This window comes from Salmo salar, chromosome 20 (assembly GCF_965601325.2).
Source record: "Salmo salar chromosome 20, fSalSal1, whole genome shotgun sequence".
Taxonomy (NCBI): Eukaryota; Metazoa; Chordata; class Actinopteri; order Salmoniformes; family Salmonidae; genus Salmo; species Salmo salar.
In genome coordinates, this window is record NC_138310.1 from 17,411,144 (window position 1) to 17,428,331 (window position 17,188).

General features: G+C 44.3%; 1 protein-coding gene and 1 long non-coding RNA gene across 2 annotated transcripts in view; both read right to left on the bottom strand.

Moving 5' to 3' along the window:
- Positions 1 to 17,188, bottom strand: part of LOC145862392 (uncharacterized) — a 386,091-nt gene that overhangs the window by 273,380 nt on the left and 95,523 nt on the right. The gene's annotated exons all lie outside the window — the stretch shown is intronic.
- LOC106580021 (putative G-protein coupled receptor 21) lies at positions 8,682 to 13,604 on the bottom strand. Its single transcript, XM_014160571.3, has one exon. The coding sequence runs from the start codon at positions 12,354 to 12,356 to the stop codon at positions 11,274 to 11,276; it is 1,083 nt and encodes a 360-aa protein (XP_014016046.3). The 5' UTR covers positions 12,357 to 13,604; the 3' UTR covers positions 8,682 to 11,273.

The window sequence follows — 17,188 nt, forward strand, 5'->3', positions numbered from 1 at the left end:
AGATTTCTGTATTTCATTTTCAATACATTTCTAAAAGCATGTTTGCACATTGTCATTATGGGGTATTGTGTGTAGATGGGTGAGATATGTATTTATTTACTCCATTTTGAATTGAGGCTGTAACACCACAATGTGGCATAAGTAAAGGGGTATGAATGCATTCTGAAGGCACTGTAGAAGCAACAGTAATTGTTCATACTTTGGTCATCATACTTTGATCTGGTTTCCTTAAAATATCATCAAAATTCATGAAAAACATGATTTTGACTGCTCATAACCTTAACTGTTCAAACTGATGTTATTTGGAAATGTTGCTTATCTTTCCTTTTTTTCCCCCTGAGTTATTGCATTTTCTCCCCAGTCCCTAAATGTCATTACTGCGTGAGAAAAGCAGGGATGAAAGAACTTTACCGACGTCAACTAGATTGAAACATTCATTGTATTGATGTATGATATTCTCTGGTGAGTAAGGGTTTATTTAGTCTTTTAGGGCAGTTTTTCCCAACTCCAGTCCTCCAGTACCTCCAACAGCACACATTTTGTTGTCGCCCCGGACAAACACACCTGATTCAACTCATCGAAGGATTGATTAGTTGAGTTGAATCAGGTGTGCTTGTCCAGGGCATACATTTAAATGTGTACTGTTGGGAGTATTCAAGGACTGGAGTTGGAAACACTATTCCAGGGCAACAAGTAATGACAGCAGAGAAGAGAAACTGCATGTAACTAATTCTAGACAAGTTGACTAACAAATAGCCTACCAAAATGTCAGAAATTATAAACGGACATATCTCGACATATCGACAAATAATAATTCTGCATCCCTGTAACGGCTGTCGTGGTGATGGATGACCAAAACGCAGAATGGATGTGAATGCTCATCTTTCTATTTAATTAGAATAAAATGAACACAAAGAAACAATAGACCGACAGGAACAGTTAGCAGGCTAACATAAAGCAGTGCTAAAACAACAACCCACAAACCCCAGGTGAAAAACACACTCCTAATATATGACTCTCAATCAGGAACAACGATAACCAGCTGTTCCTGGTCGGGAGCCACACAGACCAACAAAGAAACAGACATACTAGAAAACACATACAGACTTCTGCCACGTCCTGACCAAAATACTACACAACTACTCCCTCTGCTGGTCAGGACGTGACAGTACCCCCCCCTCCCCCCTAAAGGTGCAGACCCCGGAATGCACCTTAAAAGAAAACACAAAAATCCCCAATACCACAACAAAAAATAATACCCCCTAAACAAAAAGGGAGGGAAGGGAGGGTGGCTGCCGTCAACGACGGCACTAGTGCTACACCCCCCCTCCCCAACCCACCTATCCTGGAGGTGGCTCTGGTTCCGGCCTACTGCCCTCCAGACTCATTGGGTTCCGGGTCGTAGATCGACTCACTCTGTTGCGGATTGTAGACTCTTTCCGGTCAATGCTGTAGGCAGACTCATTTAGTTCACAGTTAAATATACACTTATTCAGTTCCGGATTGTCGACAGACTCAACCGGTTCCGGGTCGCAGGCAGACTCAACCGAGTTCCGGGTCGCAGGCAGACTCAACCGGTTCCGGGTCGCAGGCAGACTCAACCGGTTCCGGGTCGCAGGCAGGCAGGCCCCCTCGGTTCCGGGTCGCAGGCAGGCAGGCTCCCTCGGTTCCGGGTCGCAGGCAGGCTCCCTCGGTTCCGGGTCGCAGGCAGACTCCCTCGGTTCCGGGTCGCAGGCAGACTCCCTCGGTTCCGGGTCGCAGGCCGACTCCCTCGGTTCCGGGTCGCAGGCAGACTCCCTCGGTTCCGGGTCGCAGGCAGACTCCCTCGGTTCCGGGTCGCAGGCAGACTCCTTCGGTTCCGGGTCGCAGGCAGACCCCCTCGGTTCCGGGTCACAGGCAGGCCCCCTCGGTTCCGGTTCACAGGCAGGCCCCCTCGGTTCCGGTTCACAGGCAGGCTCCCTCGGTTCCGGTTCACAGGCAAGCTCCCTCGGTTCCGGGTCACAGGCAGTCGCCCTCGGTTCCGGACTAGACACTGTTGCCGGATACTCTGGACTGCGCACTGTTGCCGGATACTCTGGACTGCACACTGTTGCAGGACACTCTGGACTGCAGGCACTGATGCCGGACACTCTGGACTGCAGGCACTGTTGCCGGACACTCTGGACGAGGCACTATTGCCGGACACTCTGGACGAGGCACTATTGCCGGACACTCTGGACGAGGCACTATTGCCGGACACTCTGGACGAGGCACTATTGCCGGACACTCTGGACGAGGCACTATTGCCGGACACTCTGGCCTGGTCTGACGCACTAGAAGCCTGATGCGTGGGGCTGGTAGTGGAGGTACCAGCCTGGGGACACGCACCTCAGGGCTAGTGCGAGGAGCGGGAACAGGCTGAATAGGACTAGGCTGACTCATGGGAAGCTTGATGCGTGGTGCTGGTACTGGTCGTGCCAGACTGGAGGTACTCACTTCCGGGTCAGCACGAGAGGCGGAAACCGACAGACTGGGCCATGGAGGCGCACAAGCTCGGTCTTGCTCGCACCTCCCATCCTGGCTGGGTGGAACTAGCAGCCCTTTACGAGCGGGGTGCTAGTACAGGGCGAACTGGGCTGTGCAGGGGCTTGATGGTTACCGTGCGTAGAGCGGGCGTAGGGTAGCCTGGTCCTAGGAGGCGTACCGGCGACCAGACCCCGCAGGCATCCTCCTACCAGGCTGGATGCCCACTCTAGCACGGCATCTGCGAGGGGCTGGAATAGCTCGCACCGAACTGTGCGTGCGTATGGGCAAGATTGTGCGCACCTCAGCAAAACATGGCGCCCTCCACTCCATACGCTCCTCCATATAATCACGGGTAGCTGGCTTATGGCTCTTCCTTTGCCTTGCCAAACTACCCGTGTGCCCCCCCCCCCCCCCCAATTTTTTTTATTGGGGGTGCCTCTCCGGCTTCCTCGCCAGCGCGTACATAGCCTCATATCGACGCCTCTCCGCCTTGGCCTCCTCCATCTCTTCCCTTGGGCGACGGTATTCCCCAGCCTGGTGCCAAGGTCCTGCCCCGTCCAGAATCTCCTCCCAAGTCCATCTCTCACTATAGTCCATGTATGGATGACCAAAACGCAGACGGGATGTGAATGCTCATCTTTCTATTTAATTAGAATAAAATGAACACAAAGAAACAATAGCCCGACAGGAACAGTTAGCAGGCTAACATAAAGCAGTGCTAAAACAACAACCCACAAACCCCAGGTGAAAAACACACTCCTAATATATGACTCCCAATCAGGAACAACGATAACCAGCTGTTCCTGATCGGGAGCCACACAGACCAACAAAGAAACAGACATACTAGAAAACACATACAGACTTCTGCCACGTCCTGACCAAAATACTACACAACTACTCCCTCTGCTGGTCAGGAAGTGACAATCCCCTGTCAAAAAAATCGTCACCTTTTCTCTGACTGTACAGCGCATTTTCTATATTTGCAGGTGAGAGATGGGTGCGGGCATCAGATTCTCACTTTACCACATATAGTAGGGTGGTTGCGGATGGGTTATTAGCAATTGCGGGCCGGTGCGGGTGAACAAACAGCTGACCCCACTCATCATTAGTATGTACCGGTATACAGTGCAGTCGGAAAGTATTCAGACCCCTTTACTTTTTTCACATTTTGTTAAGTTATAGCCTTATTAGAAAATGTATTAAATATTTTTTTCCCTCATCAATCTACACACAATACCCCATCATGATAAAGCCAGAACAGGTGGACTCCAATCCAGTTGTAGAAAAATCCCAAGGATGATCATTGGAAACAGGATGCACTTGAACTCAATTTCGAGTCTCATAGCAAAGGGTCTGAATACTACTTATGTAAATAAGGTATTTCGGTTTTTATTTATTTTTGCTTTGTCATTATGGGGTATTGTGTGTAGATTGACAAGGGGAAAAAGTAACTTAATACATTTTAGAACAAGGCTGTAACGTAACAAAATGTGGAAAAAGGTCAGGCGTATGAATACTTTCCGAATGCACTGAATATGTATTTATATGCGGGCACACATGCATGCATGGATTATGTTCCATTCCACATTGGAAATCGACACTTCCACTACTAAACACTGAGTATACCAAACATTAGGAACACCTTCCTAATATTGAGTTTCACCCCCCCCCCCCCCCCTCCCCCGTTGGCCTCATCAGAACAGCCTCAACTCGTCGGGGCATAGACTCTACAAGGTGTCTAAAGTGTCCCACAGGGATGCTGGTCCATGATATCTCCAATGCTTCCCACAGTTGTGTCAAGTTGACTGGACATTCTTTGGGTGGTGGATCATTCTTGATACACATGGGAAACTGTTGAGCGTGAAAAACCCAGCAGTGTTGCAGTTCTTGATACAAACCCTTGTGCCTGGCACCTACTACCATACCCTGTTCAAAGGCACTTAAATCTTTTGTCTGGCCCATTCACCCACTGAATGGGTCACATACACAATCAATGTATCAATTGTCTCAAGGCTTAAAAACCCTAATTGAACCTTAAATCATGATTTAACCTGTCTCCTCCCCTTCATCTACACTGATTTGAAGTGGATTTAACAAGTGAAATCAATAAGGGATCATAGCTTTGAACTCGAGTCACCTGGTTAGTCTATGTCATGGAAAGAGCAGGTGTCCTTCATGTTTTGTACCCTTGTACACAGGCTACTGTTCACTGAGAGTGTTCCTCTTCCTGGATGTCTACAGGTTTACTATAATAAATCTCTGTTCTCATCTCACTGTACTCCATTGAGTTACAGCACCAAGGCTTCAGAAGAACTGCATTGCCTGCCAAATGATATAGTCTGGTCTACAGTAAAGGATAATATCTTGCGTAATGGCATTCCATAGCATGATGCCATTTCACATTTCTATAGGCTCCCACAGCATGAATCCATCATGGCATGTGATGTGGGAGGGAGATGAGCTGATGCAAAGACTACAGTATATTACAGGGCCTGTCTTCTGGCTCCCACACCCACGCATTCCACCATAGATTATGCTGCTCTTTCAATTATTCATTTTTGATGTTCTGACCAGCAACGCCTCTTTGAATAATAGTTGGGGCTGGCTCCATCTTGTGCAGCAACTCTGGGTTGATCCAGAGTGTTAAGTCGAAAGTTCAACACCTCTCAGCTCATTTGTTATCCTACACTCAGACTTCACGTCATATTTACTTTTTGGCTTAAGGAGGGATTCCTTCACTTAAATGTTTTAACATTTTACATCTGTGACTATTTGCATTTGGGAGATAAAACCGTCTTGGTTGGCAGGGTTCCCTGAAAGTACTAAGAAAGTGGATAAGAGTTGGCAGACTGGGATGGGACACACACCAACAGTGTTTTCTGGCCGAGAGTACTTAGCACCTCTGAAAGTAATTTGAGAACCGTTTTTACATGTTGAATCAGCGTGAAAAATGTCTGCAGTCAGACGTCTACAGCGGGTGGTAATAATACTATTCTACTTTCTTATTCCTTTTCATTTCATCTCAAAAGGACACCTTCACTCAATAATCAACCCCCTACGTTGCACCTAACATGCTTGTTTGCCATATCAAGCGTCTTCAGAACTGTAAAAATAAATGTCATGTGAGTTTGCCCTGTCATTCCACATGAATAAGAAACTGTGTATATGGGTCAGCCTGCGGTAGGAGGGCTATTGTAACTGTAGTTCGCATGTAGTCATGCAGCCTCCGGAAGAATGCACTGCACTGTACTGCCTGACTGCAGCAGGTTTACATCAGAGACAAAATCCCTGTTGGCTATTGAAGTTGAAATCCCTGTTGGCTATTGAAGTTGAAATCCCTGTTGGCTGTTGAAGTTGAAATCCCTGTTGGTGGGCATAAATGACAGACTTACCTTAGATTCTCTCTCTCTTCAATTCAAGGGGCTTTATTGGCATGGGAAACATATGTTTACATTTCCAAAGCAAGTGAAATGGATAAACTAAATTGAAATAAACGATAAAAAGTGAACAGTAAATATTAGTCACAGAAGTTCCAAAAATAATAAAGACATTTCAAACGTCATTGTCTATATACAGTGTTGTAATGATGTACAAATAGTCTCGTTCTCACTCTCTCGTTCTCTCTCTCTCTCCTCTCTCTCAGCTGCCAGAACCTCAGTTCCCTTTTAGATTAGATAAAGGGTAAAACCAACAAGAAAGAAAGCAAGAAAAGAATGCCAGGAAGAAAGGGTAATAAACAAAGAACTGCCTGTACTACAGAAGGAAGCTGAAGGAATTCACATTTTCCATATTGGAGGTTCCCACCGACCACAGCCCGTTCCTTCAATGGGCCCTGGCTCAGGCATGGATCAGGTTGGCTAATCATCAATGTTTATGTTCCCTCTGTTTCTGGCCTGGGTTATCAGGGGCTGACACACACTCCAACATAGTTACCTCACAATGATTAGTGCGCCACTGTACCTCTATATCAACACACTGTGTGCGTGTAAGAGAGAATACACTCCAGGTGTGTGTGTGTGTGTGTGTGTGTGTGTGTGTGTGTGTGTGTGTGTGTGTGTGTGTGTGTGTGTGTGTGTGTGTGTGTGTGTGTGTGTGTGTGTGTGTGTGTGTGTGTGTGTGTGTGTGTGTGTGTGTGTGTGTGTGTGTGTGTGTGTGTGTGTGTGTGGTCGGGTGAGCCTGATAAAGAGAGGGAAGAGGCCCTGCCATGTCAGGATCAATATAGATTGCTCCAGCTCTGGCACCAGCTTAATTTCCGGGCAATAGCCAAGAATAACTATCGGCATGAAAAAAAGCATTTCCCCCTCCACCTCACCCTGGTTCCAGGGATAGCTATACTTAGTGACTCTCTCACTTCCTGTACTACACCGCCACACAACCCCAGTAGAACCCAAGCCAAGATAATTCCCACGCTAAGGTTAAAGATGCACTACGCAGAAAACGATCTGCCATTTCCTGGTTGCTAGAAATAGTTTGCTTAATTTCAGTTTATGTGACAGCACGAGCAAGTGTAGTGTAGAGAATTATCTAAACTGCTGTGAAATATATTTTCCATAACCCTAAATATTGTATTTCAGCTGTTTGAAGCTGGTGTACAAAACCAAAAGTAAAAGACTAAAAAACACAATTTAAGAACGGGAACCATAGAAATTGCACACATAGAACAGATGTACCGCATCTTAGACTTGCTTTCAATGAGAATGACAGATCTATAACACACATTTCTATGTGCATTTGGTCAGGTCGCCCAAAAAGTTACAAATTGCAGCTTTAAAGCATCACTCAAACTGAAATGCTCCCCTAATCAGAAATGAACAAAGAATTGTTTGGAGTAAATACTCTTCAGGGAGTATGTATTATCCATCTGATATTGTGCCTGTGTGACAGTGAGACTAAGACCATGGAGGAAAATTTTGTAAAACTTGATCCAGTGATGTTATAGGGCAGGGGTATTCAAATCCTACCCTGGTGGTCCGGACTACTGCTGTTTTTTTGTTCTATGTGATAATTAATTGCACCCACCTGGTTTCCCATGTATAAATCAGTCACTGATGAGAGAGGAAGAATGGGGGGAAAAAAGCAGTGGAACTGGTTTTGAGGTTAAGATTTTAATTTGAGGGTTATAGGGTGTAGATTTAAGAAAAGCGTTTGACAAATGCCAAAAAAAAAAAATGTATCCTCTCCAGTGCAATAGGTAACTTCACATTTAATCATTGGTTGCAGGATACAATCAGAATCAGAGTGGTCATCAGCAATTGTCAGCAAATACATACAGTACTTATCACAGGAGGTACAGTCCCCAACACGTGAGGTACAGAATATTTCACATTGGGAAACCAGTATTTTCCCCACCTTATATTTGAGTTAAAATGTGCAATTTAACATCAGTTGTGGTGGTTCTAATGGTGGCAGCTAAGCGAAAGTCTCTTTCCAATGAATGTATAATGAACTAATTGTTCAGTTACATGTTCATTAAAAACACAACCCCAGGAAACATTGTATGTTTCATGAAGTTATCTTGCCTCTGTACTCCTCAGAATGAATCATCAAAAATCACTTGTCAGAATGCGAAAAACAGTTGAGATGGTGGTGTTGGTCAATGTTGGACTGAGAGGGGAGCGGCGCCAAGGGAGAGTCTCGCTGTTCCAATCTAAATACATTACAACCCCCCCCAATCCTCAACCCCCACCCGACCCCTCCTCCCATATACTGGTCCAGATTTGGCACTGCGGGTCTGGTCTCTGTGAAACACCACGTCCCCTGAGATCACCGCTGTAGCTTTTGATTCTGGTCCGATTCTGACAACAGCAACCATTTTCCCACAGGAAAAAACATGCTTTTTGACACATGTTTTGTTTTACAACATCAAAGCCTAAAGGAGCCCACATGAGTGGGATCTTGAACTATATAATGTGCTGATTGTGGTGCATTAAGGAATGTGCGCAACAAAATATGAGAGGAGGACATACAGTATACCATAATGCACAATTTAGGAGGTGTCATCTGGAAATCAATATACAAGGTCACCCTCAACATTAACCATTGCGATTTCATACATACAGTATCTTCAGCAATTCAAAGAGACTTGCAACATGCTGGTAACGTCTTGGACAAGTGCAAAACGTGATACTTCTCTGCATGGCAGATTACACTGTGATCAGAACCCCCCCCCCCAAAAAAAAAATTAAAAACAGTCTACATCAAAGATAAAGTACACTGAGTACTGCACTCTCCCATTGAAGGGCTTTCATGTTATCTCAAAATAAAACCAAGACTCTCATTTATAGTCATGTGAGCGCAACAGAACACACACTACACTCTCACATTCTAGAACAGTCATGTGGGCCAAATAAAGGACAACTACTCTTCAATCAGATACCGATAGATATCAAATATCACATGCTCATAATTCAGTTGACCAACGGGCTCGTGTCAGATAACGACGAAAGCCCTTTTGTTATAGCACTGCTGATATGTTTTCATTGTCTTGAGAAGAGTTGGGAGGGGACAGAAACTTCTATTGCACAGACAGACAGACAGCAGCATGTGGGGACTGGTGAGGGAAACAAGCCCTTACAAGCAGCCCCTCGGAGGAAAAACAGTGAAATAAACCTCTCAAAATATTCCTAAATCTGAATAATTTCACTCTTTAAAAGGTTTCTGACAGAGACCCATACAAAAATATATCTGTTCTCTTGAACTACTAAGGTCTTTCCCAGAAAGGTGGAATTTCTGAAGGAAATATAATATGCTATTTACACACCGTCAATGGTTATATTGTTAAGGAAATTGTGTAAACTATAGCCGAAAAAAAAATAACTGCTTTCAGTGGCATCCTCCTAAAGTGAGTATTGATCATCTCACCCACCTCTCACTGGCTGAAATACCATCATGCATAGAGAATTTCTGAAAAATAATATTGTCAAAAAAAAACAATGATTATTCTATATTATCCTGGGATATCAACAGTCATAACACCACAGTTAAGCACTATTCTTGAACAGATGTATTTTTTAAAACATACAAATGTTGTATACAAGACCTGTATACACACTATAGTACAAAGATGCCGTCATGCTGTCCTTGGAAATAAGAATACAGAGTGCTGCAGTGCAGGCCCATCTCATACTCTCCTTACTTGCTCTACTGTGTGTGTGAGGGACTGATTGGCTATGACTGTGTATGTATAGGTTTGTCATATAAGAAGACTCCTGCACATACAGCACAATCACCTCTGAAACCTTTATTGTATTGATGTTTCAGTGAAGTGTACACTGTCCAAGGTCTTTGTCTCCTATCCTACATATATTTACATATATTTGCACATAAACCTAGTTCACATAAAAACCTATTAGCAGTTCACAACTCTGTTTTCCATAAAAGCCTTCGAGACCCACGGTAGATCCATATAAACCTACTTTGTATAAAACCCATTGTCTAAATGACCCCTCTGCCTTCTAGAAAGACAATCTGTCCCTCTGGTAGCCTACTGTACATGTGCTGCTCTGCCGCTCAGCTCATCTGTACAGCTAACAGGAGCCAAAGGGCACAGAGTGAGAGAACAGCTCAACAGTAAGACTACTCACACGGTAATGATTGTGTCTCTGTGTTATGCATCTGGATCGGTAGCGTGCTTAACATGCTGCAATTCCAATCTATAAGAAAATCTTACTTATGTTATTGCTGTCAGATTATGTAGCCTCAAGACCAGTCTAAATGCATCAGCCATTAAGGGTAAACAAACAACTGATGTTCGACCTCAGGAAACATGGACAGAGAATAAAATACTCAAATAAATCAACTTGTCTCCTTGCTGAGAATTCACAATGAATTGGTGGTCCATGTTAAACCAGAATGCCATCTTGCAAAAATCTGCTAAATCATTCATAAAATACACACAGGCTACTGAATAAACCTCAAGTATTTTTTTCTAGGAAACCAACTGTTCCCTGTCCTTTTCACGCCAGTAGTCCTCTCTGTATGCTACAGCCTACTGTAGCGCACAACATCATTATCAGATTATCATACTGCTACAAAATGTAAACTATTTGTCGCAATATAAGAGAAGAAAAACAGTATATTTCAAGTGCTTTTATGTTTCTAAAATACTTTTTTGCATCACTAATGTCTACCCTGAAAGAACGAAGACAATTAAACAGTCTTGAATCAATGTTGAAATAACTTTTTGCACTACAGTGGTTTACACAGTACAAGTCATGTTGTGCTGTTATTGTCCTTTTTTTTGCATTGGGAAGATATTAGGTTCACAGGCACACCTAAACTCGGCACCAAAGCTGTAAGATTGGAGTTGCTCCTCTTCAAAACCCACAGTGAACTGTGTGCCTTTTTTTTTTCCTCAGCTCCATTCTGATATCCATATATACAACCACAAACCTTCTCCTCCACACGTGGTGGTGATCCACCCAGCCAGAAATAGGCAGCCCCGCTTGGGAGAACACTCCAGAAGAAGACCCCTCCAGCTCCTGCCTGCACACCACCCCTCTGACCTGGCCATAGGGAGCTCTATGTACTACTACTGTAGAAATACAACCTGTCACATGCAATGTAGTAGTAATACACTGCACTCACCAGGGGCTGAAGCCAAAGCCAAGGCCAAAGCTTACTGTACCCACTGGGCACACACTGGTTGAATCAACATTGTTTCCACATCATTTCAATGAAATGACTTTGAACCAATATGGAATAGACGTTGAACTGATGTCTGTGCCCAGTGGGTAGCTAACCAACTAGACAGTGTCTGTAGGAGATTGTTACACATGGCAGGCTGGGGCTGGGAGCGGCCTGGGTAGAGCGGGACCATTCTTCCCCTCCATGCAGCAGCCCAGTCCCTGACAGGGGGAGCAGAGTTGCCTGAACAGGCGGCCCAGGCCCTTCCGGAACACGCTGTTGGAGAGACTATAGATGAGGCAGTTGCAGAAGCTGTTGCTGATGGCTAGCCATGTGGTGAGGAATGAGGCCACCAGGTGGCGGTAGAGTCTGGTGCTCTCCAGCAGGAAGTAAAGGATGTAGGGCATCCAGAGCACGTAGAACACACTGGTGATTCGGAACAGCACCATGGCATAGCGTTTATCCGGGCACCCTTCGCAACGCTCGCCCCTTTCGCTCTCCTGGGGGCCGAAGCGTGCATGGCGCTGGGTGATCTCCCGGGTGTGCTGACGGCAGATACGGAAGATACTCCCATAGGTGAAACACACAGTGAGGGCGGCCGGCGCATACAGCAGAGCCGCGATGAACGAGCTAAAGCCCGGATCGGTCTGCCACGAGGTCGCACACCAGCGAAATATGTCCCCATGGTAGCCGGGCTTCCCCCAGCCGAAGAAGGAGGGCAGGAAAATGAGGGCGGAGTAGAGCCAGATGAGGCCAATGCAGACGCGCAGGCGGCATGGTGTGACCAGTGTGGCGTAGGAGAACGGCTGTGTGATGGCGATGTAGCGGTCAACACTAATACACGCAAGAGACACCATGGACACGCTCTTCAGCACGGACACCAGGTAGCCGAACACCTGACAGGTGAGCTCCTCGTCCAACCCCTTGAGGTAGTGAAGCAGGGACAGGGAGGGCACCAGGCAACTCACCCCCACCAGGAGGTCTGCATAGGCCATGGTCTGGATGAAGTGGCTGGTGGTGTGGTGGTGGAGCAGCGGAGCACAGTGGAACACGAAGATCACCACCAGGTTGCCGCTGATGATGAGGATAGTGAGGAAGAGAATGACGGCCGCCTCCAGCACGCAAGTGTTGAGGGTATGGGAGTAGCCCAGGCCCAGCAGGCAGAAAGGAGAGCTGCTTTGGTTCACATCGGACGAGGAAGAGTTCATGTTCAGTTCTGCTCTCATCTCACTACGGTCTTTATCTCTCTTTAAACAGTCCGCCAGTTATCTCTCTCTTTAGACAGACTGTCAGTTTAGCTGTGCTCTCTCACAATGGTCATTATCTCTTTCTGCCAGTTCATCAATCCGTGCTCCTCTACTTCCGTTTCCCCATGGAGGTGAGCTGCTACCAGATGGTAGTTTTCTTCCCCTCCTCTTCTCTTCTGATCCTCTTCTTTTCGTCTCTTCTTTCACTTTTCTGGCCCCAGAGTGCAATGCAGTATTACAGCAAACGTCATCCTCTTACAGCAGAGTATGTTGCTGTTTATGAGTGTGTGTCTCTGGGTGTGTGTGTGTGTGTACGTGCTTGAGTCTTGTGTTGGTACTGGCCAGCCTTCTGGTGGGCTAACCTAGCACATGCAGGCTCTGGTGTGTACAGTACACAGGGGCTGCAGTAGAGTCTGTCTCACTACTTGTGTCGGTTCCACCTCTATTCTTCTCTCCTTACCAATAAGCTGCAGAGGTGAGAAAAGCTGAGTTTGCACACAAACACAATCTATGGACGTCAACTTCTGTGCATGCCGTGTACAATACTAGCAGGTGGAGTTCAAGGAGTCCCGGAGGCCAATCAAAAAGTCTAGATCTATAACTCCTTTGTGAAAATACAACCAGTATAGAGAGAGATTTCACAGACAAAAACTGTCGCCAGCAGCCAGAAACACATTCCAACCAAAACAGTGTTGCAAACCTCTAAAAGTAGCAGCAGCAGCAGTCGAGCCTAGCAGGAGAGATGCAAAGAAAGACGTATTCAATATCCAAAATCCCACAGCATCCACAGACAAGAGAATAAGAGGATAGTAGAGCATCCAGTTGTGACGGATATGTCTCTAGGCGCTCCAGTCTCTGATTCCAAACCTCTTGTGAGGCTGAGCCATTGAGTGTTTAGAGTAGAAGAATAGGGAGGACACGAGAGTCGTTTACTGCTCCACTCTGCTGTGGCACTGATGCAGCAATGGTACTGTCCTCTCCTCCCCCTAATTCTCTCTCTCTTGCGCGTGCTCGCTCTCTGTCTTTTTCCTTCACTATGCCTGCAGCAACAACAGCCAGAGAGGAAGAGCTCCTCCCTGTCTGTGAACCCAGCCAATGAGTAGCTGGGTAGACTCTTACAAAAAAAAAACACATGTCAAATTTGCATTTTAAATGTGAAATAGCTGTTTTTGAATGTTGATCTTAAATTTTAAACGTGAAACCATATTTTCACATGTATTAAATTTAGAGTTCACCTGTTAACCTGCCCCTGTGGAAATCTAATTAAAAAAAAGTTTAATCCCCACCAAAATATGTCTGTTTTTATAAGCTATCTGTTCATTTGCATGGGCTGAGTCTAAATCCACCACATCCACCGATATCGCAGAGCTATAGCGGTGTTTGTCAGACCATGTGTCACGTCCTGACCAGTAAAGAGGTTATTTTGTTATTATAGTATGGTCAGGGCGTCGCAGGGGGGTGTTTGTTTTGTGTGTTTTGGGATTTTGGGTTTGATCTATGCTATCTATTTCTATGTTTACCTTTCTAGTTCTTCTATTTCTATGTGGTGTATGGGTTGATCTCTAATTGGAGGCAGCTGATCCTCGTTGCCTCTGATTAGAGATCATATTTAAGTAAGGGTTTTTCTTCATGGGTTTTGTGGGTAGTTGTTTCCGTGTATAGTCTGAGCACCTTACAGGACTGGTTTTTGTCGTTTGTTTTGTATGAGTATTTTTTTCCTTTCTTTAATAAATAAGAAGATGAGCAATTTAACCGCTACATATTGGTCTGATGATTTCTCCTCTTCAGACGACGAACTTTATGACACCATGAGATATCCCGAAAATGAGTCTTCTGTAGCGTCCAAACAATTTGGTCTATAAAGTATTAAGTCTAGCTCTATCAAAAGATGCGTTTTCTCTAGGACGCCCACAAGGCTAGTCTGAAGTTGGTACAGCCTCTTTTGCCAACTTCTGTTTGTAGCGCAAGACTGTCTGAAGTGTCCCGGTACCAGTTTAAAAAAATAATGGAAGTACACTGAACAAAAATATGCAACTTGTAAAGTGTTGTTCCAATGTCTCATGAACTGAAATAAAATATCCCAGAAATTTTCCAGACGCACAAAAAGCGTGTTTCTCACAAATTTTGTGCACAAATTTGTTTACATCCCTGTTAGTGAGAATTTCCCATTTGCCAAGATAATCCATCCACCTGACAGGTGTGGCATATGAAGAAGCTGATTAAACAGCATGATCATTACACAGGTGCACCTTCTGCTGGGGACAATAAAAGGCCACTCTAAAATGTGCAGTTTTGTCACACAACACAATGCCACAGATGTCTCAAGTTTCGAGGGAGCTGTTGGCAGAGAATGTAATGTCTATTTCTCTACCATAATGTCTATTTCTCTACCATTTTATAAAATTTGGCAGTACGTCCAACCAGCCTCACAACCGCAGACCACGTGTAACCATGACAATGTAACTCTGTAAAATCGTTGAAATTGTTGCATTTATATTTTTGTTAAGTGTATATATGGAGATAGTTTAGTGCCTAAAATAAGGGGATAAATAGTTTCCTGGTCTTTCTTATATCTCTCAGATATAGGACAGACACTTCGTGGGCAAACTTCCTTTCTATTGTTTTTTTGGACTACAGTATCTGTTGTTCCATGTAGTGCATCTGTTATTCAATGCGCTTCAAATGGCTAATAACAGTAATGTCAAATTCAATGTTTCATCTCAACATCATTATACATTTTTTTTTACAACTTAAGGGGTCTTAAAATTCTAAATCAAATAGCTAAATGACCATCTTAAAACAATTCCATATGTAAGCTTAGAACACTCGTCTCATTGATTGGACTCCAGGTTAGCTGACTCCTGACTCCAATTAGCTTTTGGAGAAGTCATTAGCCTAGGGTTTCACACTTTTTCCAACCTACACTGTGAATGTTTAAATAATGTATTCAATTTAGACAAGAAAAATACAAAAATGTGTGTGTTATTAGTTTCAAGCACACTATGTTTGTCTATTGTTGTGACTTAGATGAAGATCAGATCAAATTTTATGACCAATTTATGCAGAAATCCAGGTAATACCAAAGGGTTCACATACTTTTTCTTGCCACTGTACATGGATGCCCAAAAATATTTTGCTGTGATAAAAAAAAAAGATAATGTAATTAAATTAACTTCTCCCTCTTTCCTGCAATTTTTCCTATCTTTGGTTATGTCACACTGGCCTCTGATTTTGCTGCCTTTTTTCCAGTTGCTGTTTTGGCACATTCATTTCCAGCAACATAGCACCCTGCATCCACTGCTGGTTTGCCTCTAAAGCTATGCATCGTTGGCTCTGGTCAGTCCCTGGATGGGAGAAGAGATGTAGCTCGAAGTGGTGAAAAATAAAAGTGAAACTTCTCATGTGTCCGAAAAATAAGTGTCTTGACTCATAAACATATACAATAAAATGTCACTTTAAAATGTTCACAAGTGTTCACACCTGTCTGAAAAGCATATGTTATTTTTTCATGTATTTTCTTTCTAAGGGCAAACTCTCCACACAGACACATGCAGACACACACACACACACACACACACACACACACACACACACACACACACACACACACACACACACACACACACAGACACATTTACACACAATCACACACACACTAAAGAAAGAGGAGACTGGAAACATCCTTTTGATCATGCATAACATCTACTGCACTGTTGGAGCTTGGAATACAAGCATTCAGTCTTTCAGCATTGGGAATTTTAACTCAGAATTCCCCAAACAGATCTAAGCCTGAAGGTCTGTGACTTGTCTTACTGCGCTGCTGTCCACATCAAACAGAGGCAGGACACAAACATACTGCACACATGCATGCTCGCGCCACACACACACACACACACACACACACACACACACACACACACACACACACACACACACACACAGTTGCTGGAACCCCTGGCAGTTAGCTGCACTAAATGCCATAGCTGGCAGACAAGGGTTATTTTTTTTGTCCTTTTAATTAAATTCCAGAGCATTTTTAATTCATCTCAAGGTTCTGATTAAGAACAATGAGTGAGAGTAATAGGAGTAGGACATGGAAGTCGTATTTTAGCAGAGCTGGCTGTGTGGATTTACCAATCCCTCCCAGCCTCTGTACCCGTGGCTTTGCCTGACGATAGATAAGAGATTAGTGGAAATATCTCTAAGTTCTCCATGAATGGTTTCTTCAATTAGCATAATGTATGTATGTGAACGGGGGAAAGACAAAGAGAGATGGAACGAGGGATGCTGTGTGTATAGAAGAGTATGTCCCAAGGCTGGTAGGTTTCAAGTTGTATTGTCATGTACTGTGAAATGCCTTTCTTGCTAGCTCTTTCCCAACAATGCAATATTCAATATCCGTAGTACTATAAAATAAAGTAAGAACAAAAAGTTAGAACAAAAACACACAAGAGAAAGAAATAAGAAGAGCACAAGAAAGTAAGTTACTGTATATACAGGGTCAGTGCCAATACATTTACATTTGAGTCATTTAGCAGACGCTCTCATCCAGTGCGACTTACAGTAGTGAATGCATACATTTCATACATTTTTTTCTCCATACTGGTCCCCTGTGGGAATCAAACCCACAACCCTGATGTTACAAACACCATGCTCTACCAACTGAGCCACACGGAACCACAATACCACAATACCATATTAACAATGTGCAGGGATACTGTAAGGGCACATATGTGCAAGGGTACATACAGTTGAAGTCGGAAGTTTACATACACTTAGTAGGTTGGAGTCATTAAAACTAGTTTTTCAAC

Excerpts from the sequence above, each read along its gene's own strand:
- LOC106580021 (XM_014160571.3), bottom strand. The coding sequence starts at position 12,356 with ATGAGAGCAGAACTGAACATGAACTCTTCCTCGTCCGATGTGAACCAA.